The 27,006-nt window shown below is 42.8% G+C and overlaps 1 protein-coding gene across 1 annotated transcript in view; it reads left to right on the top strand.

Annotated features, from left to right (window-relative positions):
- The first annotated feature begins 397 nt into the window (after window positions 1-397).
- CABLES1 (Cdk5 and Abl enzyme substrate 1) overlaps window positions 398-27,006 on the top strand; it is a 68,244-nt gene continuing 41,635 nt past the window's right edge. The window contains exon 1 of the mRNA XM_066579626.1: window positions 398-1,144. Coding sequence (XP_066435723.1) covers window positions 495-1,144 — 650 coding nt within the window. The 5' untranslated portion in view covers window positions 398-494. The remainder of the gene's footprint in view (window positions 1,145-27,006) is intronic.

Below are 27,006 nucleotides of genomic sequence, written 5' to 3'. Positions count from 1 at the left end.
AGCTGCCTGGCTTTTGGATGGCAGAATAAGTGCTGCATGCAGTGCTTTTTCTTCCAGCATCTTGAGACAGATCTTTGACTGGACCTCCAGCCGAAGGTTCTGACAGATGTGGAACGGCCTTTCACACATACTGTAGTTTGTAGGCTTCAAAAACAGAAACATGTTCTACTGGTGGAAGGAAGGCTGTTCTGCAAATGCAGATGTTTTGCAATGTAGTGTCCATAATGCCCACTAGGGGGAGCAATTGATCTGTAAACAAGCCCCGGTTGGCAGTAAATTGGGGAGATCCATCCCATTATTGCACACGTGTAGTAGACATAAACAGGGGAGGGGAAGAGAGGAAGCATGTCATGTTTGCTCCCGCCCCGCACCCAGCAATAACAAGCAGTGCCTTGCTGCCACTGCTGCTGTGTGCGCTGCTCTCTGCTGCTATGAAGCAATCCTGCAGCTTTTGCTGAGCTTTCCTAAGCAAAAAAACCCCCAAAAAGCCTACTATGGCCACGGCCACCAGCAGTAAGAGCAGTATCAATGGCATGATAGTGGGATCCTTGCCGTCTCCAGGCTCCTACAGCCTGGATCACATTAGAAAGCAGCAGCGTGCGGATCCTCGCCGGAGACAGGCTGCCCTTTCCTTCCTCACTAACATCTCACTGGATGGGCGACCCCTGCAGGCTAATGGGGCAGCAAGGGAGGGCACTGCATGTACAGTAAGCAGGACACGACAGACTTCCCAGCTTGCAGAAAAGGAAGCAATTCATAATGCATCTTTTAATACGTTACCTGCAACTCAACAGTATCAACTCCTTACACAGCATGGCAAGACAGGACTGACCTCACCATCAGGACCATTACCATGTTCAATGGGTGGGAGGCAAGAGATAATGGAGAATGAGCAGCAGGGGAAAAAACACCACTTAAGTGAGTATAATGAAGAAGAGGAGGAAGATGCGTTTACCAGCAGTGCTCAAACACCCGCACCGACGGGGGTCCCTGTACCACTACCTTGTAGCCGAGGCCGCCTCAACTCTCTTACCTCTGCCATTCTACCAGCTGCTTTTTGCAGGAACTCTGCTGCTCCTGTTTTCAGCGGCAGCGACCAAATCCAATGTGGAAACAGCAGTGCCTTTGACATCCAGAGGTCGCGGTAAGGAACTATTTACAAATATCGTAAAATATTAGGAATTACTGTTGGTTATGTTTACTTGCAGGCTATATATCTCACAATATATTAATGTTGCAACTTAACACTATTTTGATAACATCTCTGAGTCTTCTCATGATTACATGGAGATACAAAAAAGACTTGGCCGACGATTGGAGCGCTCCCTCTCCAGCTCCACCTCGGTCATCCTTCTGTATGGGCCGGTCTTGTTTTCCTACCTTAAGCTGTCTTGGAAGAACTCTAACCTTAAACATGTAATGTAGCCTGTGGATTAAGGCATATGAATCCCGCATGATAGCGGTAGTCTACTGCAAACCAAGACCAGCAGAGAATATAGATCAAAGCTTGATGGTGCTGAAGGACAGCCACAGATGTATAGAATGGGGCCATAAGTATGCGTCTGCCGTTACACACCACTGCCTCATAGAATACACTGAACATTAACCATTAAAATTAGTCAGTCACCGCTTGGTAAATGATATCTTGGACGTTTGACTTCTCTTACACCATTAGGACTGGACAATCGCCAGGCCAACAATGCAGATGAGCCTGGTTACTTTGTAGGAATGGCTGTGCACTTCAGATATTACCAAGAAGACACATGAAGTCATATCTGACATGTTTATGCTAGCCATGGCCGTATCAGACCTGGACGCCCTCACCTTATACATTGGAGTCCTTTTGTGGCTTCAAATAGGAATTGATGTCATAAACATTTAGCCAACACAATAGATGTTGTGTTTAAGGCATTTGATAGTCTTTAGTGACTATTTCTGTTTTTCAATGTTATGTCCTATTGCTCGGATATGTCGTAATATTATGGGGGTCCAATATCTGATACTACCGCTGATCTACATAAAAGATGAGAAAAGCGTTCCCTTTGCCATTTCTCCTGAGCAGCTCTCCCGGTCACACACTACGCAGGGAAGTGCAACACAGCACCTTCATTAAGGGTGTCCATGCACCTTCATTAAGGGTGTCCATGCACCTTCATTAAGGGTGTCCATGCACCTTCATTAAGGGTGTCCATGCACCTTCATTAAGGGTGTCCATGCACCTTCATTAAGGGTGTCCATGCACCTTCATTAAGGGTGTCCATGCACCTTCACTAGCGGTCTGTTGAACATTTGTTAAGCCGACAGTTATGTCCACTCACTCCCCATATACATGCATTTATGTTTTTTTAGCCACATATGGTTTATATGTTTTAGCCACAGCCAGACAACCATAGTGGTCACTTATCTCTAGAGGGGGAAGAAATGAATGCATGTTGCAATTTCAATGTGCCCCATCCTTCTATCCCTCAACATAATCTGTCAGGGGAAAGTCGGGAGGCCTCCATCCATAGACGAGTCATCCAGTCTTGTTGAAATTAGTAGGTTCAGTCAACATGTATGGGGGACCTTAAGAATCAGAAGGGGGCTAGGCAGCCTAACACACATTGTTCAGGTAAATAAGGAAGATGGCATAAGATGTTTCGGTAGTGAAGGCATAACCTAGCAGTATCTCATCACTTTATAAGCTGTAATTTGTAGTCTTAAAATGTGTTATCTGGTTTGCTATAGAGGAGTACTGCTAAGGTTTAAGGTGGTATCACATCTGCGTTTGGGGTTGCGCTCTCCCGCTCTGTCCATGGAGCAGGAAAAGGGAATCCCGCAGCCAAACAGTTCTGTCTCTGCACGGAAGTGAACCGTGATGGACAGACCGCATTGACTATAATGGGGGTTTGCCCGCTTTCCACCAGGCTGCCCGACACTTGGATGGAAGAAAAAGCACTGCATGCCTTAATTTATGGATGTGCATAAGGCTTTATTTCAGATGTTGGTTAACATAATATGTCAGTTGTCTGTATGTTCTTGCCACGCGATTATCTCTAGTATGGGTGCCACTTGCATTTTACGGTACTATGTTGTCAACTGGCGATGCCGGTTTTCATAAATAAGGCAGTTTAGAAGTGTCAGGAAGAAAGCCAGTTTGTATGCTACGAGGATGTTATAAACTGCAAAACATTCATCCTGTGCCTCAGTAATGGTGGGTGGCATGGAAGCTGTTTTTTGTTTTTTTTTAATTTTACCGTATATTCCGGTGTATAAGGCGACGGGGCGTATAAGACGACCCCCCAACTGTCACCTTATACGCCGGGAATACAGCGGAGCAAAAAAAAATCATTACTCACCTCCCCCGGCGTTCTGCGGCACTGCTGCAGGCTGTCGCTCCCTCCTGGTCCCCGGCAGAGCATTGCTTTCTGGACGCGGGGCTTGAAATCCCTGCCTCCAGAAAGCTAATACTGTGATTAGCTAACACACGCCGTCAGCCAATCACAGCCATTCAATGACATCTTTGAATGGCTGTGATTTGGCTAACACACGTGCGCCTTCAGCCAATCACAGCCATTCAATGATGTCATTGAATGGCTGTGATTGGCTGACGGCGTGTGTTAGCCAATTACAGTATTAGCTTTCTGGAGGCAGGGATTTCAAGCCCCGTATTCAGAAAGCAATGCTCTGCCGGGGACCAGGAGGGAGCGACAGCCTGCAGCAGCTCCGCAGAACGCCGAGGGAGGTGAGTAATGATTTTTTTTTTTTTTTGACACTTTGTTTTTCTTTTTTTTTGTATTACCGGCGTATAAGACGACCCCCGACTTCAGAGCAGATTTTTGGGGGTTCAAAAGCCGTCTTATACGCCAGTATATACGGTATTTATTTTTTTATTTTGGGGTTATAAGCCGTTCTTGCATAGCTTACGCAAAATGTGATAATTGCAGCAGTATACTGAAATAATGTCACTATTATAATGTACTATTTAGGAGCTTGAAGGCCCCTATAAACATTGTACAGCAGTCACTTCAACCTGTTGAATGTGCATGGGGTCCCCAACTTTCCTTTGACAGATAATTTTGGCCATATCGGATATGTTGACTTTCAAGTCTCAATCCCTTTGTCTCCCCGAAGATAAGTCGTCGCTAGAACTGTCTGGCTTTGGTTTTCTCCACTGTCCCCATATAAAACACATCTGCTGAGCCGAGCATGCATGTTCATGGAAGATTTCCGCATAAGAAAAGGAATCCCGCAGCACCGTTTTCACCACGCAAACACTGGGGAAGAGATCTCTGCAAAGCCGATCAGATAAAGGTGGACCAACCTTTATACAGCAATGTTCATGGAAGATTTGGGAGAATCGGCTATCAATTGAACCTTCATCTGATGGCTATTGAAGTTATATTAGCATGTTTTATTATAGAAGCATGCGCCACAGCAAATTCGTGGATTATTTAGATGTTTGCTGCACCTCTTATTATCCTGGCCACGCCTCAAATATCTTGGTGGTCATACCAATGCGGTGTTTCCCCGAGTGCTCCCGGTGAGACCCCTGAATTTTTCTATAGTAGAGTGCTTACACTAGACTCACACTTTATCTATACCGTCATGCCACACGTCACCGTAAAACCATGCAGCTGTGAAGGCTAGGTACTGGTGCCAGCCGAGTAAGAACGGCTAAAAAAGGTTTGCCCGCACCCTTGTACCTACCACACCGTAGTGGTCAGGATTCTGTGCCAGTCCAATAGCAATGAAAAAGTTATGGGCGATTTAAAAGTGTGATTACATTATAGACTTGGCAGTACGGCTGTATAGAGCATTGTTTTATCGGAATAAGGAATATCATTCAGGTTTTCTTTTCTTGCATGTGTTAGGGGCTCATTGCTCTTGCATGCAAGTTCAGGAAGTGTACATGTCAACACGCGTGTATTCCTAAGCAGACCTTTCTACAACTGTTCCAAATGTCTATAAAGCCTGCTGAAGCCCTGCACACACTGTTGAAACAAATCTGTTATGTGTAAATACATCCTTAGGGCTTATTCACACAGACCGTAAACTCGGAACGCATTTTGTGCGAGATGCACAAAACCCCTACGAATATAAAAGCCATTCTTTTTAACCCCTTCATGACGTGGCCCTTTTTTTTTTTTTCCATTTTCGTTTTTTTCCTCCCCCCACCCACCCCCCCCACCCCGAAAAAAAAAAATCATAACTCCTTTATTTATCCATCGATGTCGCTGTATGAAGGCATAATTTTTTGCGGGACGAGTTGTAGTTTTCAATGGTGCCATTTACTGTACCATATAATGTACTGAAAAACTTAAAAAATTCTAAGTGGAGTAAAATTTAAAAAAAACGACACTCCGCCATCTTTCAGTGCGTCTTGTTTCTATGGCACACAAACTGCAGCAAAAACGGCATGATAACAAGATCTATGGGTCAGTACGATTGCTACGATACCAGCCTTTTTTTTTTTTTCCGAAGGCATTTAATTTTTTTCAATTATTTTCTGCGGTCATTTTGTGCGCACAATAACTTTTTTATTTTTCTGTCGACGTAGTTCAGCGATGGCTCATTTTTTGCGGGATGTCCTGTAGTTTCCGTTAGTACTAATTCGGAATACATAAGACTTTTTGATCGCTTTTTATTGTGTTTTGTTCTGGGAGACAGGGTGTCTGAAAAAGCGCATTTCTGGCGTTCTTAATTTTTTTTTTTTTCGGACGATGTTTACCGTGCAGGGTAAATGTGCTGCTTTGGTAGATCGGACTCTTATGGACATGGTGATACCAAATATGTATTTTTATTTTGTTATTTAGACTTTTTAATTATAGATATGGCAAAAGGGGGGTGATTTAAACGTTTATTACTTTTTTTTTTTTTTTAGCTTTTTTTACTTTACTTTTAGGTCCCCCTGGGGGACTACAATATGCGATACTTTGATCGCTCCTGCAGTATGACAATGCTATAGCATTACGGCATACTGCATTCTGACAGGCAGCCTATCAAGCCACCCCACGGGGATGGCTTGATAGGCAGTCTCTCAAGCCAGCCCTGGAGCCTTTCAGAAGGCCCCCGGCAGCCATGACGCCTGCACAGCTCCCCCGATCTCAACAGCGTTCAGGGGCTTTAAATGCCCCGAGCGTCCGATCGCGGCTGTTGCCCGCGGGTGTCAGCTGTAGTAAACAGCTGATGCCCGCACTGTATACAGAGAGCTCACCCCGCGACCTCTCTGCATACATACCCCGACGCTCCAGGACGTAAATGTACGGGAAGGGATTAATAGGTCTTTTTTGCTGCAAGTCCCATCTTTGGACCTTCCCTCGGAAGAAATCACCCATTATTCCCTATGGATCTCTTTAAAAAAAAAAAAAACCCGCATCACACGTGCCATACGATGTGCATGCGAGTGCGATGCTATTTTTACCATTGAAGTCTATGGGAAGCACTTGTAATAAGTGTGAAAATACGTTTTTTTGAAGCAAAAACAAATCAACTCCTTTCAGATTTGCAAGTGTGATATCGGTCCGAAGTTCTTGACCTGGTATAATGCTCGCCTGCGTGAATGTAGCCTATGGCTGATGAGACACTAACGTATTTTGTCCCTGGTTTTGTATCCATAATATGGAAGTGTGTCCCGGTCTGATCGCAACTCTAAGCATCAGAGTTTGGGTCAGCTATTCAGGCCGGTTGGCTCTTCTGTATTACGGGGGCTGGAATACCGTAGTATGTCATCAGCCTGAGGCCGCATCCACACCGGCTACAAAACACATGTATGTGAAGCCCGTGGTTTCCAATGGGTTCCTGCACATTAGCGATGCTTTGTCTGATGCGATGTTGCTAGAAATAAAAATCGCAGCACGCTCTCTACTGCTGCGATTTGCGAGGTTTTGTGGCCCATGTTTCCCTATGGCGCCTCCTTGTTTACACATAGCACGTATTTGCGATTTTCATGTGATACATTTTTAACATTAGAAACTCCTATTAACTCTCTTGTGAGAAAATCGCGGCTAGCAGCGACATGATGCAACATTTTTTCACTAGAAAGAAGCATCACTGACACTACAAAATCAGATGTGCAAAGCTGCAATATCGCTGTCACCTGTGTGAAAGAGGCCCAAGGCCAATTCCGTCCCCATATACCGCTCCCCACCATGTGAATTCCCCAGGGATGCGAGGCGCTTTAATGTTAAAACCGCTTCAGATCACTTCACAGAAGAAGCAGAGTTTCTCCCATTACAAACAATGGGTGCTGCGATGTGAGAGCACACGGCCAGATAGGACCCGCCGCGATTTGTTTCCTGCATAGCGTTGCATCTTATTGCGGTGCCATGCAGGAAATATTGCTTGTGCATGACCCCATTCAAAATCTCGCGCATTTCTGTCGCCCGTGTGAAGCTGGACTCGAGGGTACGTTCGCCGTGGCGAATTCTGCCATGTGAGGTTGAAGCGGCGCTCTTCATACGCTGTATGCTTATTTTGTAAAGCAAATATTTGAATTCTTTTTACATTTGTGAAAACATTGTATTCTTTATCTAAAAATGACACAGTTAATAATGGTGTTTGAACAATGAGGTGAGTGCAGTACAACAGTAGATATGTAGTATCTGCGAGGGTAAGGCTGGCTTCACCTCTGCGTTGGCACCTCCGGTCAGAGGACCCGCCACAGATCCGGCTCAAAACGCAGTACTTCTGTCTAAAAGCCGGGCTGCTGGCGATAACCAAATAGACCCCATTGTAGTCAGTGGGGTCCATTCGGCGCTGTTCGGTTCCGACCTGAGGCAACGTGAAAAACCGCCTTTGTGTGTATAGCCTAATTGTGTATGACGGGTACATGAATGGCACACAGGCAGGAAATACTTCCGTATGTATGGCCCCCAAGCTCAACCAGTATGTACAGTATGTTGAGCAGCTAGGTGACTCATAGTTCAATATACAGGGTTATTCAAAAAGATGGGGCAGATTAGACAATCCACACATCACTGAAAAGAGGACGCTTCAGAGGTTTCCATGCCATACCAGTAAGTTCCATTTTCTGCCACATCGCAGTGTTGGGTGTTCGGTTTACAGTTTTTTGGTCCGTCAGTTGTACACATATGCAGCCAAGTTCAACAAATTTTCCGCGCCACTTTGTAATTAAGGCCTCTTGCACACGGGCGGGTCGGACCCCACATGTCGGATTCCCGCAGCGCAGTTCAACCCAGCCGGTGACCCCAGTGTATCTCTCCGCCATCTTCTCTGCTGCTGATGTGCCAGGCGGCGCACATGTGCAGTACAGAGGATGCCGCGCCGTCACTAGGGCGATGACATTCTGCAATGATGATTGCAGAATGGCGGCGGGACGGAAGGCATCCATTGACTTCAATGGAAGCGGGCTGTGCATAGCCCACATAAAATCGATGGGCAGGAAATCGCGTATTGTCATAGCATAGGCTGGATTTGCTGCAGAATCCAGAGGCGAAATCCCGCTCCGGATTTCGCAATGCAAATCCGCCCATTTGCAGGGGGCCTGATTCCCCAAATCTACTCCTCCTTTTTTAAATAACCCTGTATATAATGAGAGAGCCGAATCTTGGTCTGTCAGGCTGCCTACTGCCATATAAACATGTTATTAACCCGTGGATACGCTGGCATATTTCCTTCTTCTTCAGTGCATGTGAATGTACTGCTCAGCTATGCTTAGTATGCCCCAGCCCTATCACACCCAACCTGGAAGATACAGTTATAGTGTTCTGAGGATTTTAGGGCTCATTTCACACACAGTAAAATTTCCACTATGATTCTGCACCAAAATCTGCAATGGAATCTTCGGTCTCTGCTGTTGTTGGCAGGTTCAGATGGCTCGTCAGGGAAAGGGTTATTGAAACGTGCCATTTTTGTGGAGATATGCCATAAGAGGCAAAAAATTGCTATAGTGACAGTCAGGGCTAAGACTGCAGTTTCTCAAAAACAAGTTTTCCCTATCCATTCCATTTTTTACTGTTTGCTGCAATTTTACTCGGATCACACCAAAAAAAAACTTAAAATGGATCATGTAAATATCAGAAAGTTGATTATTATTAGAGATGAGCGAACCTACTCGGCCACGCACTTTTCGCCTGAGCGCCGCGATTTTCGAGTACTTCCGTACTCAAGTGAAAAGATTCGGGGGCGCTGTGGGTGAGTGGGGGGGGGGGGAGAGAGAGAGAGGGCTCCCCCCTGTTCCCCGCTGCTACCCCCCCGCTCCGCCACGCCTCCCCCCGCCCCCCGAATCGTTTCACCCGACTACAGAAGTACTCGAAAATCGCGGTGCTCGATCAAGTAATTACTCGAAACGAGTATATTCGCTCATCTCTAATTATTATGCATCAAGCCACCTGCAGCAGTTTTTAGGACTCTCCTAAGACCAGTTCATTCTGGGTGGTAAGGGTGCAGCAGAGCGCTGCCTCATTACTGCATCACAAAAAACACATGAAGATTGAAAGTTTTTTTTTATTCTAGCTATGTGATCTTGGAATTATGGAAAATTGTGATTGAAAACTGAATGCAACATCTGATTGCTGTATGGCACACGGTTTGTTACTGATGTCAGTGGGGAAAACTATTACCTGAATGCCACAAAACCACCTCGTACCCTTAAAAAAAAAAAAAAATCTATCCACACGGGTCACTACATCTGATTCGTCTGTTCTCGTTAAAGGGCCCGTCCAGTGATTTTATTTATTTTTTTCATTCATTATGTAGCTATCCCCTCATTATATGTACGCTGGCTAGTGTTTCCTTTCTATCCGATCTATCATATGGCCATGTGATCTCAATTCTGACTAGCTCAGAATCACTTGAAATTCTGCTGTTCTATGGACCTTACCACAGAAACTGCGGTAAGAGTGCCTGTGTACCCCTCTAGGCAGTTACTGGTGCTGGTCACACAGTTGTTATAGAGGAGATCACAGCTATATAATTATTATATTCTGTAGCCTATTTAGGTGAATATACAAAGTAAGGATAATTAAACTGTCCACCCAGCAGGCTGAAATAGTACAGCCTCTAGCTAATGCTGTGCAGTTGCATCATGGGATAGATTTGAAAGTAAAAGTAAACACATTTCTCACTCAATATGCTGCCAGATAAGCTTAAGGCCTCATGTCCACAGGGAAAAGAAGAATTAAAATCCGCAGTAGATTTTAACTCTTCTCCCGCCTGCGGATCCGCACCCCATAGGGATGCATTGACCACCCGCGGGTAGATAAATACCCGCGGATGGTCAATAAAAGTGATTTTTAAAAATGTGGAGCATGAAAAAAAATGGACATGCTCCATTTAGGTGTGGGTCTCCCACGAGGACCGCTCCCGCAGGCTTCTATTGAAGCCTATGGAAGCCGTACGGATTCGCGGGAGACCTAAAATAAGAATAACTTACCCGCAGCAGTCTTCTCTTCTTCGCGGCCGGATCTTCTTTCTTCGGCCCAGAGGATGTGCCCGAAGCATGCGCGCGGCACGCCACCGGCGTGCCGAGCACATCCGTCGGCCAGAGAAAGAAGATCCGGCCGCGAAGAAGAGAAGATCTGCACGGTCCGCTGCGGGTAAGTTTAATCTTGTTTTCAGTGCTCATGTCCGCGGGGCAGGAGGGACCCGCTACGGATTCTCCATGGAGAATCCGGAGCGGGCCTGATTTTCCCCGAGGACATGAGGGCTTAGGCCATCTGTACACCGGCAGATTTGTATTGCGAAATCCCAGCTGGGTGTCCGCCTCCGGATTCCGCAGCAAATACCAGCCATAGCATGCAATGGAAAAGCATTTTTTTATTAATTAATAACGATTTTCCGCTTGCAGAGGAAAAATCGCAGCATGCTCTATTTTTAGGCGGATTCCGTGCGAACGGCTTCCATTGAAGTGGTGTATTTTTCCGGCGAGTCGATAAAGGTACCGCTCCCTATAATAGTATTTACCAACACACAAAGATGGTTATGAAAAAAGTGTATCATCTTTAGTAAGTCTGTTAATGCAAAAGTAGAATGAGCAAATTCAAAAGTGAAAACCAACAAGTGACAGAAGTAGAAGCGTGCTGCAGTTTGACGTCAATTTAGGTTTTCTTTTATCCTTCCTCAAGATAAACAGTGAGCGTGCAGACAGAACACGACTAGATTGTTTATACGCTGTTGCATCATTTCAGACAATGCACCAATTGAGAGAAGTAACTGGGCACAATTGTCTGCAGCGCTGAGCACTCTCTGAATGTCGGCTTACTTAGAGGGGTTGTCCTGGCAATGGATCTGTTTTCTTTCATTAAACGGTTCCAAAAAATAAGAGCGAGGAATGATGGCAACAAGGGGGATTATCGTGTGCCCGCACGACTTGAAGGTAATAAGGTGTTCAGCACTGGCGGTATTGTAGATTGGGCAAAAATTACTTATTGCTATGAAAATCTTGGCGTAAACCTGAGCGATATTTGCCAACAGGACATATTTCTGTTGTACAGTTTGTCTGCCACCTAAAGCCTGTGGACACTTGTGTGCCGTACAGTCTGCACCTGTATACTACAAACGGTGTGCCAAGATATGGCGGGTATATTGCGCCTGTGTATTTCATAGATTACAATAATCTATATTGTCCTGAAGTGACCCCAGAGCGAAGTGATCAAACTTTTTTTTTTTTTGTCTTCAAGTGGATTGTTGATATGATGTTTGTGGGGAAACAGTGGATGGGACTTGGCTTGCACTACAATTTCAGGCCACTTTACAGTGTATGGAGCTGTGCTAGTTCACGGCTCCTGCAAAGAGCTGATCTGTGGGGCGTGCTAAGAGTTGGACTCCTACCAGTTTGATATTGATGAACAGGGGTGTAACTCTAGGGGATGCAGTTGCAACCAGGCCCACAAGCCCTATGGAAACTATAAGGCCTCTTCTCCAAATAGGGAGCCCAGTAATATCAATAAAGCGTTATAGTTGGGGGCCCTGTTATAGGTTTTGCATTGGGGCCCAGAAGCTTCAAGTTACGTCTCTCTTGATGACCTATATAAAAAGTCTAAGAATACCCCTATAAGGGCTTCTACCCACTAGCATTTTCTTTTGTTTTTTTAATGCTGCAATATCACAAAAATCACAAAAGCGCAAACTTGCAATTTTTGTGTGGTGTGATTTTTTTTTTATTTTTTTTTAACATTAGAAAGTCCCATTTAAAGAAAACGCAGCAATATTGCAGCATTAAAAAAAACGCTAGCGGGTAGAAGCCCTAAAAGTGTGAAAGGACTCTGCTACACAAAATGCTCTGACATTGTGCTGCTGCTATTAATAATGCTGACATGTCAACATTACATCAGACTCGGCAAACATCAGGTGATTGCAGGTGTACTTTGTCGCCACTCCTGTTTTATGACACCTTTCTGACTATTTATGCAGTCCAGTAAAACCCGTTTGCTTAGTTATGGGGATTATTTTTATATGGTTAATGCCACTAGATATAATTCCTTATCTCGCCCATTTCCCTTGTGCATATAGTAGTTGTGCCCTCATCCGTATGTAGAAATGTTAACGAGGCTCATGAAGATAAGCGGCTCATAGAATGTTCGTCCTATATTTATACAGGCGGTGCGCTCACTGATGTTTGGGGTACAGAGGAGAATAAATCTTTATACTACTCCCATTTATAGTGTCTATTCCCTGTTGTAGTCTGGAAGAGCACATCAAAGCTCACATCAAGGCCTTACAGCTTTGTGATCCCTTTGTTAAAGCGCTGGCTCTTCAGATGGCTGATAACGGAAGGGCTGCATTCGCCACCTCAAACAGATTTGTAGCTTTAGTGAATGGCAATTTTATAAGTTTAAGTTTTTGTTTTTTGTTTTTTTTTTTCGTTTTGAACTTGCAATTCATTTTCACTTCTTTAAAAAAAAAAAAAAAGAGAAAAAAAAAATTCTGACCAATCAAGGAGGTGGAACTCCTCTGCATCTATACATGTGTGTATATATAAACCCAATTAACAAGCAAATCCAGACTGGAAAGCTAGATATATTTCATCCATATTCCTAGTGTCTCCAGCCATTCAGTATCCATAAGTGATTGTACTCCTTGCATGACCTTCAGGGCCATCTGAACTGAACATGTCTATTATTGCTCCAGGGTTGACTTTTCCCTTCTGTTTTCATATATTTCCCTTTCCAACTCTTCCTTCATCTTGTTGTCTTCTCTCCTCTGTTCCGTGACATATTCCCTTTTAAGGATGTGTTCACACATAACTGACTTGCTACAGATTTTGTCATAGAATTTGCTGCAGATTTCACTTTTAAATAAATTCAGATTGAGGGGGTGAAATCTGCTGCAGATTTTCACCAAAATCCGTAGCCAATCAAAGGCTGTATATACACAGACTAACACGATATCAGACCAGCATGCGATTTCAATGGGAAAAATTAAAAATCATATCGCAGTTGCGTGAAAATCGCATCTGCATGCGAGTCCTATGTGATTTTTATTTTTTGCCCCCATAGAAAATAACGCGCAATTTTTTTTAAAAATTTTTTTTGCGCCCAAAAGCTCGAAAAATTGCAGCATGTTCTATCTTGGACTCTGTCCACGAGAAAAATTGTCCATGTGTATAAATGCATAGGAAATAATGGGTAACTTTCTCATGTGAGTTCCGTCCATATCACCATCAAACGGAACTTGTCTGCGCAAATCGCCCATGTAAATACGCCTTAAAAAGCGCCTTTATTTCTAGTGTTGTATTACTTTCTTAACCACTCCGCGACACACATGACTTCTATTGTCCACGGTTATGTAGGGAGTCTGCTCCATACACTGTGGATGTTGGCTGTTTTTGACAGCGAACTGCCACCCACAACTGCTGTGATTGGAGGCAAGTAGAAATTAGGTAAAAGAAAGATATTGTAATAATTACAGAGAAAATAAAAATGTTAGTTTCAAAATTCTCCTTTTTACCAATTGTTAAAAAATCCTACAAATTAGTATTACTGCATCCGTAAAAGTCCAGTTTATTAAAATATCACATTATTAATTCTGCATGGTGAACACAGTCAAAAGAAAAAAAATATGCAATTCCAATTTCCCAAAAAATTGAATAAAAAGCGATCAAAAAGTTGTATATACCCCTTAATGGTGCAGATTAAAAAAAAAAAAGTTGGGCCAAAAAACTAGCCCTCACACATCTGCATTAACAGAAAAATGTAAAGTAGTTGTGGGTCAAAAATTGTCAACAAAAAGCAATTTTTTTTAATAAAAGGTGTTTTTTTTTTTTTTAACTACACAACATTTTATATAATTTTTAAAATATCATTGTAATCATACTGACCCACAGAATAAAGATAAAATGCAATGTGCTGTTAGGAAGGGACAAACTGAGCTAAGCATTGGGTGTATTTAAAAGGGCCCACTAATGAGCACCTTATCAAATGACCATATTAGTCTCAACTATCCTAAAGTTTTCCTAAAATTTATTTTCCTAATTTTTGAAATGGAGGTTTAATTGCTTGTTAACCTGGACTATATCCTAAAGACCTACAGCTGGAGATGGGGTTGATTGCCACCTCAGCTGCTGTTGGTTCCACATTCACTGTATTTCTTGTATTTTCTCTTATTTTAGAATTACGTTTATCCCGTAGCATGAAATTGGCACTATCCTGCCTAGTGAATACTTTTCTGAGGATGTAGATGTCAAAAGGCTATGACCCTCATCAAATATTAAAGACGCTAATAGGAATTGTTCTGATAAATTACACATTTGTATTGACCTTGTTTTACTGTTTTCCGAAATTCCAAGTTTGAGGTCCTTCAAAATGTCTTTCTTATATTTCCAGTTATTGTTAAAATGTCTGACATTGACTTGCTGGAATGCTGCTTTCTAATAGGCGGCGCCGTAGAGGCATTGTACCATCTTTCCATTTGCATAAATTTCCCAGAGGACTATGCATGACCTCATAAGTCCTCTCACACCTACTAGGTGCTCTCCCTTAGGAGAAGCTTTATCCCTTCTGACCCACATCATTGGCCTCTGACTCAGCCTGAAACTGTGTGTGACTGGTTATCTTTTTCTTCTGGAGAAGACGCTGTTTTGGCTTATATTCCCAGTCATTGTTACAAGGCCTGTTAAAAACTCTGAAATTGTCTTGCAGCAATGCTGTCTTCTAATAGGTGGCGCTGTAGAGGCATTGTTACATCTTCCCATTTGCGTATCTTTATAGAATTTTCTGTGACAATCTATGAAAGGATTGTGGATCAAATTAACATCAAGCCTTTTACCTCCAAAGGGGTTGAGAGTACACAGTGACCCCTTTGATGCGTGATGGCTCTTGTGCTAGTTCCATCTTTCTATGGCAACATTGTCACTGGAGATCTTATAACGTCACTGACATGCTTTGTTCTCTAATATTTCGTGCCATTTAGACTTGGCTGTACTTCATAAAACATGGACAAGCATTGGCTATTGGATAAAGAAATGGCTTTTTGTAGTTTTAGAGAGGAGAATGGAAGGACGAAGTTCAGAATTCTGGCCAAGGAATAGAACGTTTATCCGAGACCTTAATTTTAAGTCCTTTCCCATAATTCTGTTGACCTGAATTCACACTTTTAGATTAATTCCGTTCATGTATTTGTAAAAGTTGTGTTTGGTAGTATAACAAAAGGACATTAATTGGCACATTAAAAACTTGACTTTTTTGTTTCTTTGTTTCTTTTACACGGGCATCGTTTGTCCGACACTCGTCCCGTGTAAAAGGACCTTAAGTCCCAACTAATTAATGTAAGTGAAATATGGCATCGAAAAATGACTTATTATTTTTGCTTTCACCCAGAATTCTTAATGTTGGCTTTTTTTCTTTAATAACACTATTTTTAAATGGGCACTGTACTTTCAACAAACTTGCATAAATCAATAGTACGAGTGAATATAAGAAACTTTGTAATGTACCTTAGAGAAAGTGCCTTTTTCCCCCATCAATGAAACTTTCTCCTACCTACACCAATCATTTACTCTGATTTTGCTGTAAAATCTGTTTTAAGAAACAAGATAGATTATCAACTCACTGAGGAATCAAGTAACATGCTGCCATAGAAGTCTCTGTGGAGGTACAAGCAGCTGCAGAGTGAGAGAGAGTCAGAGATGCTGCTGAAGGTTTTAGTAAGTTTTCTGTATCGCCCCAATCCTACGGTAGTTTCACATCTAAGCTGCTCAGTACTTTTGTATATTGTCCTCCTTGCTGCTGCTTCTAGGAGGGTGCTACAGAGTGTTAGGGAAATAGGATCTCCTCCTCTGGGTGCAGTGTATGGAGCCTGCAGAGGGGGAAAAGTGGTGACAAAATACCAGATACAAGTCAAATGGTCAGAAATAGTGCCACTCCACATGTACATACAACTTCTTGGTCTAAAATGTCACCAGAAATGAATGGTACACTTAGATTTAAAAAAAAAAAAAACTTGCTGTTTTTACTCTGGCCATTTAGCCTAATATTTGGTTAATACTTCCTGTTCTGTACAAATCTCTTCTCAGTAGTTTTCTCATTGTCGTCACAAGCAGGATTACAATGAAAGATAGCACTTCTATATAGATAACAATAGGTGATGATCACCGCTTCCTGCACAATGGCCTCTGCACAGGTCACAGAACATGCCTAGAACAGTTTCAAATAAAATTAAATGAGTCCCACCTAGTCCGTTGTTTCTATAGTCCATCTGGCTGCTGTACAGATCAAGAAGTGTCATACTATTGTTTCACACATCTTATGATTTTTAACCATACCCTTTTTTTCTGATGCTTTAAACCTTTCCAATCCAGTGTCAAATCTCAGATTTCTTTTTTAAAGCTCCGATGTCAGGAGAGGTCTAAAGGCCCATTTAGACACAACGATTATCCACTCAAAATTCGCTCAAAAGCCATCTTTTGAGCGATAATCGTTGTGTGTAACTGCACTGACATCATGCAGTTTTCGTTATCAGGGATTCACAGTGGGATACAGCTGATACTATTGTTTCAGCTGTATCCTGCTCCCTTATAACAGGCTGGGTATAAAGAACAGAGCGGTCCAGCTCTGATCTCCATACCCTGCATGGAGCGCTCGGCTGTATAACAGCCAGGCACTCTGTGCAGAAAACATCTGGATACCCCGCTTGTCTTCTGCATCCTCCGCTAGCAGCGCAAGGTGATCACTCACCTTTAACGATCATCTTTTGAGCGATTATCGTTGTGTCTAAATGGGCCTTAACACATCTATTTACAGTGTACCAGGCAGCACTCCGATGTCTGAGGCTGTCCGGCAAACGTACTTACAGTTTGAAGTCCCAGCGCTATGATGTCCGAGGCTGTCCGGTGCAATGACAGTGTATTATGTCATGCTGGTGGTGTCTTCTCACAGGGCTATAAATTCTCATGCTGCTGATTCAAAATTGAGGAGGAAAAGATGGTAGGGATAGAGTGGGTGAGGCTATAACAAGTTGGATTATGGAGGAGAGTGAAGGCGAAGGGAAGTTCAGCGATGAAAATGATCATGAAGCACATGTTCGTTTTCAGTGATTATACTTCCAGGGATGTTGAAAGTAGTTCTGTTGAAGAAAGTGGCGAAAATTTACTGCCTGTAATGATCGGTAGCTAGAGGGTGTATCATGATGATGATCTCATACAGTTCCCATACTCGGTGACGTGCATAAAGTGTTCGCCCAAAAACGTAGCCATAATATTTCCAGCTCTTCTTTGCCAATTAAGTTTTTGGCCAAATTGTGGCTGCAGCATAAATATTCCAATGGGTGACTCCACTACCAAATCATACCATGTGCCACTCCTGGAAGGATTTTTTGCCAGAAGAAATGAAGGCGTTCTTTGGTGTCATAATGAATATGGCTCTGAATTTGAAGCCGCAATTAGTGGACTATTTTACTGATGAGTTCCTACAAGAAGCCCATTCTTTAAGGATGTTTTCTTCTGCCTCTGTTTTTTACAAATATTTTGGATGCTGCATTTAGCACCTCCTGACACTGAGCAAGGAAGTGCTCGTACTCGAGGGGGCAAGGGGAAGAACGTCCGTGATTACCTCGACAAGAAATACAAAGAACTGTGTGTTCCAGGAAGAAATGTGGCTATAGATAAGAGCATTGTAGGCGTCAAAAGAAGCGTTGAATTCCAGTGCTGCAATCCAAAGAAACTTACAAAGTAGGGCCTACAAATGTTTTGCCTGTGGGTTTCTGAAAATGGCTGTATATTTTTTCACATTCCCTATTATGGCCAGAGCACCACAGACTTATTTGGCCTGATTTGCCATTTGTCTTGGATTGTGGTTCATTTGACACAAGACTTGCAAGGCCTAACAAATGTTACAGGCAATCACAACTTCGCTGACAGGTTCTACACAAGCCCTCAACTTGCTCAAGAAAAACATGACCTGAAAATGCATATTACAGTAACAGTCATGGCTTCTAGGAAGGATTCTCCTAGTTAACTGAAAAAGAGGAGAAAATTTCAGGAATATCAAGTATGAGCCTATCAATGGGACAAGAAACTGATGTGCCTCTCATTCCAAGACAAGAGGACAATGCCGAGTACATTCTATGGTCCTCAAACAGTCGATCACTGGTTAGAACGCTGGTTACCCAGGGTTATTTTGGATTACACAAAGCTTATGCGGACAGAGCTGATCAGTACCGTTGGTCCTATGGTTTTACCAGAAGATCCTACCAATGGTGGAAAAACTTCTTCTGGCTGATGGAAGTTGTGAACATCTACATCCTTTACTCTTTAGATAAGGAGAGGGGTGAAAAAAATGAAGAACTACTTTTGAAGAAAAACCTTATCAATCAGCTTGTGGGGAACACAAATACAAGAAAGAGTGGAAGACCGCTTTCGGGAGCTGAGGAAAGACTAAATAGAAAGATACATTTCCTAATGCTAATCCACAAAATTGGCAAAGAATTGTATGATTTGCAGCAGAAGAAAGGAGGAAGGAGAGAAACTAGTTTCTACCGTGAGACATGCGGTACGAAGCCTGGACTTCATCCTGGAGATTGCTTCAAAAAGTACCACACGCTAAAATTATTAACCAAACTAAACAAACTTTTTTTTCATAAAATTTACTAATACAAACCTCTTGTGAGGTAATTTTTCTGTGTTTGTGATATTCCAAGTAATCTACAACGCTTTTTCGTCACCCAAAATAACGAGCTGGGAAGGATGTCGGCGGCAAAGGAATGGGATCGGAAAGATGTATAAATGTATCTAAAATGCATGCGAGATATGGCGTAAACTATACCATTACAGTTTTTAAGGAGGAGTTGTAATATAGCACATTTACTAAATAGGCCCCAGAAGATTTATTTAATTCTCTCTTCCGTATGTACGACTAACTATATGGACACATATATAGGGCAGCGTATAGACTTCAGTGTTCTTTCAGTGCATTTGCTTCACTTTTACGCCTAGTTTTTTTTTCTTTCATTTTTATGTAATGGTCTATTTTTAGACATAAATGTGTTTTTTCTTTTTACTGATTTATGTCTTTGTAAGGAGAGAAAAAGTCTTTGGCAGTCTGAGCATTAGTTGTGAAAAATAATGGCTCTTTGTGCTTGTATAGCAGAATGGATGCTGGTTTGACCTTGAATCTCTTGTCTGACTACCCGCCTGCATATGCTGCTTATGAAAGCTCTTAGTGGGAGTATTTTGACAGTGGAAAAACAAAACTGTTGACTTGTTGCATATTTAATATTTTCACCCAAATAATAATAGGTGTGAATGCATTTAATATCAATCTAGAAGCTAGCCAACATTTTAATTAATGTACTTTTTCATTGGTTCTGAAATTTAATTATGCGGCTTCTCTACTTGCAACAGATTTCAACCTGCTGCCTTTTGCAAATTCACAAGTGACAATCGTAAAACCTAGCTTCAGCTTCCCTCCATAGTCTTCTCTTTCATATTCAACTGCAACCACAGCTTGTGATTCAATGTGTTATATGTAGATTTTTAGGACCCTCCTTAAAACATTTAATTCATATATTATGTATTAATTTCATAAAGGTCACACCACAGCCTCTCAGGAACAATGCCATCTAGTCAGCTGGGTTTTCTGGGTAAGGAGGAGATGGATATCGGCTGGCTGCTACCAGCTGATGCTCAGTTTGACAGGCCATGGACAAGTTGCTGCTAGCCTCCTCGGTCAGTGGCTTATCTGTTGTGTGGACATTTGGCATGTTCAGATACAACATGCTGGATTCTTCTTTTTAACTCAGATCTGTCGGGACTCCCCATATATGTTAAACTAGCTGATATACCCGGCTTCGCCTGAGTTAATTTGGTACAGGCGTTTGTGGTGTTCGCACAGAAAATTTTATGAAGTCATATTTACTTCAGAGGAACCGAGGAATAATATATGTATACACATAGAGGAGCATTACATTCTCCTCAGACTGCATATACTGATGTCCCTCTGCAGAATGTGCCACTCCTCCTCTCCTGACTTTTTACATGAAAGGTAATGCCCCTTTTTATTCAAATTTATCCCCAGACTGGAGATTGCAGCCCCTTCTTAGCCTTAAAGGCATACTCCATCCCTGCAGTCCATGGCCACTTCCTTATGTACTTTACAGTCCTTCAGTATATGCACATAAAGGTCAGTTAGATTCTCCTACGTATATATACACAGAGATCAGTTCGATTCTCTTCAGTATATACACATAGAGGTCAGTTAGATTCTTCTCAGTATATACACATAGAGAAGTGGTAGATTCTCCTCCAGTATATACAGCTAAAGGTGATGTAGATTCTCCTCAGTATATACACATAGGGGAGTGTTAGATTTCCCTCGGTATATACACATAGGGGAGTGTTAGATTTTCCTCAGTATACACACATAAAGGTGAGGTAGATTCTCTTCAGTATACAAATCATTTCCATAGGCTTTATGGTTTCTGAGAAAAGAACTATGTCATGTATCGCAGAGTTTCGCACAGGTTTTTTCATGATTACAATTGAATAATCAAATTGCAACCCCTTTACTTTTCCTGTTTAGGACCTAAAGAATGGTTGTGCCAAATTTCAAGTTTGTACGACATCGGAAAGTTAGAGAATTGGTGTCCAGTCAGATAGTGAGGGCTTTCGCAGATAGACAGATATAGATACTGAAAAATATGAAAATTGTATTCTATGTTCTCCCCTGATGATTCTCCTATTTTGCGTCTTAAAGGGAATGTGTCATCCAAAAATGATTTATTGCATTGTTTGTACGTTAAACTTTAAGTTCTTTTGGTGTGTTCTTTTTTTTTTTTTTTTTTTTTTTTTTTTTTTTTTGGTCAGTCTATATTTAAAAAAAAAAAAAAAAAAAAAAAAGCGAATCAGCAGTTTTCACCACTAATAGTCAGATCCTTCCTGTGCTGCAGGGAAACATTTCAGCAGTACTCATTATCGCAGACAGTAGTACGGTGAAAGGTAAGCATTTATATATAGATAACATGGGATCCACCATTCCCTATAGGTGATGGTCACAGCTTATCTACTCCCTTCCTGTACAATAACCTTTGTCAATGTCACAGAGCATTTATAGGACCGTCTCCAATAGAAGTCAGTGGATTCCCCCTTGTCCATTGTGTGAAATGATCCTTGAATTCTGCTATAAAGCATGCCTAAAGGCTGTTAAATGCAGCTCAGCCAAGATGCCCGCCCCCACAGTCATAAACAGACATTAGAATTAAAAATCGACAATCAAAAAATAAAAACAGGCTAGAAAAATTAAAAATGTTTCACTATCTGGTGTTAGTAAAAAAAAAAAAAATCTAGGTGATGTATTGCCTTTAGCGTAATACTAGAAGGGGATCTGCTATGGGAACTATTTCCTTAATACTTTATAATCCAGTGTCGGCCCTCGTTCGACATTGATTTCCCTGCATAGTTCCGATGTTGGACGTGTTTCTAACACTATGCAGGACAGAGCTCCAATGTCAGAGGCCGTTCAGCATATTTATGCAACAACAGTATACAGGTCAGCGCTCTAATATTTGAGCTCTAATAGTGGGACTTCTGACCAGAAAATGTGCACCCCTGTATTAGATTATGGCAAATGAAGCTCTAGGAGGACAGAATGCAATGTGTTCACACCTCTTCAGCACGTACGATAGTGTATAATTAAGGAGACCTTACACTTTAGGGACACGGCATGTAGCGGCATAGGAATATATTTTGTTTTGTCATATAATGATGCTCCTTGTTGTGCTTGCTTCCTGCCTGGACTGTCTAACGTATATAACCTGAAAACCACAGACTCCAAGACAATGAATATATAATATGCCCACATGATGGACACCCTATGAATTAATAAGGGGGGGGGGGGGGGGAATGATAACAAATATGTCATGCCTGTCCTAGATCCTTGAAAAAAAGGAAGCCATGATCTCAGTGTGAAGAGCATTAAAGGGGTTGTCCCGCAGCAGCAAGTGAGGTTATACACTTCTGTATGGCCATATTAATGCACTTTGTAATATACATTGTGCATTAAATATGAGCCATACAGAAGTTATACACTTACCCCCTCCGGTGCTGGCGTCCTCGTCTCCATGGCGCCGACTAAAGCTGCCTTCTCCTTCCATTAGACGCGGTTGCGCTGTCCGGTCTTCTGCTCTGTTAAATGGGGCCGCTCCGGCGTGCTTGCGCCGCACATGTCTTCTGCGCATGCGCAGACCCGCTCTCCGGCGAGAGCACGCCGGAGCGGCCCCATTCAACAGAGCAGAAGACCAGACAGCGCAAGCGCGTCTAATGGAAGGAGAAGGCAGCTTTGGTCGGCGCTATGGAGACGGGGACGCCAGCACCGGAGGGGGTAACTGAATAACTTCTGTATGGCTCATATTTAATGCACGATGTATATTACAAAGGGCATTAATATGGCCATACAGAAGTGTATAACCCCACTTGCTGCCGCGGGACAACCCCTTTAAATACAAAATGTGGCCATAAAACAAAAGATCATGGAGCCCTTTTCCAAATATGCAACGCCCACTGCACAAATGCGCACGTAGGTGTACTTCCGCCTGTGTAACGCCGGCCTTACATACTGCAGGAGCGATCAAAGCATTGCAAGTTCTTGCCCCTAAGAGGACTAAAAAAATGTAAAAATGAGTTTTAAAATGTCATTAAACAATAAAAGCTAATAGGTTTTTTTTTTTTTTTTTTTTTTTTTTTTTTTTAAACTCCCGATTTTGCCATATTTATAATAAAACAAATCTAAATAAAACAAAAAAAAGTGTTTAGTATCCCTTCATCCATAAAAGTGTGATCTATCAAAGTAACGCATTATTTACCCTGCACGGAGATAGTCGAAATTACGCTCTCTTTTGGTCACCCTGTCTCCAAGAAAAAATGTAATAAAAGTGATCAAAAAGTCATATGTACTCCAAAATGGACTAGAGAAACTACAGGATGTCCTGCAAAAAACGAGCACTCGAACAACTACGTCAACGGAAAAATAAAAATTATGGCTAAAAAAAATAAAAGTACTATAGCAAAATAAACCTATACATTTTGTATCGTAGTAATAGCACTGACACATAGAATTTTGTCGCAGTGTGTACGCCATAGAAATAAGACGCACACAAAGATGGTGGAATTTCATTTTTTTTCCATCTCGCTCCACCTTAGAATTTTTAAAAAGTTTTTAAGTACGTTAAATAGTATCATTAGGGGAAAAAAACGCTCCGCAAAAAACAAGCCCTCAGACATCTATGTTGATGGTTAAATAAGAGTTAGGATTTTTTAAAAGGTGGGAGGGAAAAACAAAAATGGAAGGTAAAGAAAAAATGGGACGCAACGTTAAGGGGTTACACTGGTATTTTCATACGTCTCAAGTGTCTTGATTCCTAATAAACTTAGTTTGAAGCAGTTATAATCATGAATGTTACATGTTTAAAGGGTTTGTCTGAGAATACAAAAAATAGAATAAAAAAAAACAAAAACAGTTGCTCTCTCCCTGCTCTCGCACCAGTCTTTGTTTAAATTCTGGCAGCAATGACATGCCATCTTGGCCCCCAATGGTTGCAGTCAATCATTAGCCTCGATGGCGGCACATTCTTCCTGACATCATCGCTGCAGCGGTCATCCGCGGGTACGGCATGACACCGGTGCCTGAATATGGGATCAGTGATGGAGCTGTGGGGCCTCCAGAAAACAAGTCCTTTACATAAGATTCAGGCAATCCCTTTAATATGAAATAATTGAGTGAACAGACATTTTTGGAAAGTGTTAGCAGAACCCATGTTGTTGCAGGTTAGTTATGTAATACCGCCCACAGAATGGGTTTGTGTAATCCTCAGGAACCTGTTGCTGTGTAATAGCTGACACTTCATCGGTCAGATGTTCCAGTGTGATTGCATAAGAGCTGCACGGTGCTGACAAGCTTATATGGTGATACAAGGAAGCCGGTTGTTGCCGTTGGGCTTAGCCGACATTTATCTGCAAGGCCTATTGTCCGTCCGTGCGTGTGTGTGATTCCTATGCAGTGCCCAGCGCTCCTCCTCTTCTCTCTTGGCAGGTGTTGGGCTCCGATAAAAGCACATCCAGCTCCCAGTTCTACATTCTGGATTTCTGCAGACTTCCTCTGCTCAGACAGTTGCTAAGTGACAGAAGAGTTAGAAGTATCCACTCCATACAATGTGCTCTGTCTGCATCACCTGATTGTTAATGGAGAAATGCATTTTGGATCTATCATTCTTCTAACATGTTTGTGTGAGACCCTTATTACAGAAGACCTTGGTGTGTTTACCCCCCCCCCCCCCCCTACATACCTCAAGCAGGACACTAATACACTTGTTGCTGTCTCTGTGACTGCGAGGAGACAAGTCAGATTATGTATCATGTTCTGACACAACAGATCAATGTGCCTCGCTTATCTTTAATATCGGTAAACTAATGCTGGAACACGGGAGCATCAGCACTGGAGTGATGGGGACGGGGCTAAAAGAGTCACTCCAGTAGCTTTTTTTTTTTTTTGTAATCTATTATGTAACTAGTCAGCGACTATACATGTCGGCTCTAATTCTTTGATTAGTTATTCCTTTCTATCTGCAAATTCTCTTCAGATTGGTCATGTGGTGTCATAGTGAATATCTGAATTACTTGTGTTTCTGTTCTCTCCAGGAGTCACTATCTGGCCGGGCTCACACGAACGATCCGGATTCTGCTGCCGTATTTTGCTGTGACCCTGTGTACTTTTTTTTTTTTTTTCATGTACTGCAGATGACCACGGACGCTTGCTGTCGGTCATGCGCAGTACAGATTTGTAAAAATAAATATACCCGTGGCCTATTGGATATATCAATTGCCAATGGGCTGCGGGTACGGCTGCCTCCAATGGAGGCCGTACGCAGCAAAATAAAGCATGCTGCAATTTTTTTTCTGCTCGCAGATCTCAACATTCATTTCCGCAAGTGAGAAGGAAAAAGCGGGTTTTTGGGTTTTTTTTATTGTTGCCTTCAATGCATGCTATTTGCTGCGGATCCTCCGTGCAGACGCCAATCATGGAATCCGCTATTAAAATCCAATGGTGTGAGACCTATATTATGAATTCACATGGACCTTTCCACATGGGTTCTACACATGGGGCGAACACACATACCTAAATAGATTAGACCTCTTTTGTCACACATTTATAATGAATAGGATGATGGGTCATCATCCTCCCTGACTGTATACTTATGGAGAGCATAGAGGGTGATGATCGCTCTGTCCTAACAGGCAGACATGGTCCTGGCTCTAGCTTGTGTGATGCTGTTCTAAGGTATCATGGGATGGGGAGCGCAGAGCAAGAGAAAGGTGTGGGAAATTTTTAAAACAAAATTTTTTAAAACAAAATGGTGTCAAATATGTATCAGACAGGAGGCTGCACTGCATGAAAGTGAGTGCAATATACAGAAAAGAAGTTCAAAGTGTCATAGACCGTCAGGTGAGGGGTGCAGTGGCAGAATGTGTTTTGTTGGAGTGACCCTTAGGCTGCCTGCAGATGGCCAAGTCGGATCCCGCTTTGAGAACTCTCCCTGCGGGATCAGACCCGAGCCCCTGCAGGGACCAGCGCGGCACTCATCTCTCCCGCGGCTCTGGTTCTTTGATGTTCTCTCAGCCGGCGCACGCGCAGAGCGGAGCCGTTGGACGGGGAGTGACGTTTCTGCCCCGCACAAGAATAGAGCATGCCGTGATTTGTTTTCCGCGTGTGATTTCGTGCGGACAAATCGCGGCCGTCTGCCTAGGATTGCACTTGCTAATGCAATCCTACGGCAGCGGCCACGGGCGGAAATTGTGCGGGAAATCCCGCCGCGGAATTTCTGCCCGTGTGCAGGGGGCCTAAGAGGTATGGATTTTGTTGTGTGTTGTTGCATTTTATATATGCGCAGGCAGACCCTTAAAAGGGTTGTCCCGTGAAAGCAAGTGGGGTTCAGCACTTCTGTATGGCCATATTAATGCACTTTGTAATGTACATCGTGCATTAATTATGAGCCATACAGAAGTTATTCACTTACCTGTTCCGTTGCTAGCGTCCCCGTCGCCATGGTGCCGTCTAATCGCCCGATTAGACGCGCTTGCGCAGTCCGGTCTTCTCCCTGGTGAATGGGGCCGCTCGTGCCGGAGAGCTGGTCCTCGTAGCTCCGCCCCATCACGTGTGCCGATTCCAGCCAATCAGGAGGCTGGAATCGGCAATGGACCGCACAGAGCCCACGGTGCACCATGGGAGAAGACCCGCGGTGCATCGTGGGTGAAGATCCCGGCGGCCATCTTGCTAAGGTAAGAAAGAAGTCGCCGCAGAGCGGGGATTCGGGTAAGTACTAAACTGGTTTTTTTTTAACCCATCCCTTGTGTTTGTCTCGCGCCGAACGGGGGGCCTATTGAAGAAAAAAAAAAAGCCCGTTTCGGCGCGGGACAACCCCTTTAAATACCTTTTTACAACATTTTGATGTTCATAGCTACAATTGTTTCAAACAGAGTTTTACTGGACAGTGGAGGTAAAAGACAATGTCCCTGAGATGTAGTTTATGAAAAGGCCAGTTTCGTGAAGTAACAGTTACAAGTCCAATTCCTGTAGTTCTGCG

The sequence above is a fragment of the Eleutherodactylus coqui genome, chromosome 9 (assembly GCF_035609145.1).
Source record: "Eleutherodactylus coqui strain aEleCoq1 chromosome 9, aEleCoq1.hap1, whole genome shotgun sequence".
Classification (NCBI taxonomy): domain Eukaryota; kingdom Metazoa; phylum Chordata; class Amphibia; order Anura; family Eleutherodactylidae; genus Eleutherodactylus; species Eleutherodactylus coqui.
Note: the sequence above shows the minus strand (reverse complement) of the source record. Positions and strands in the feature narration are given on the sequence as shown.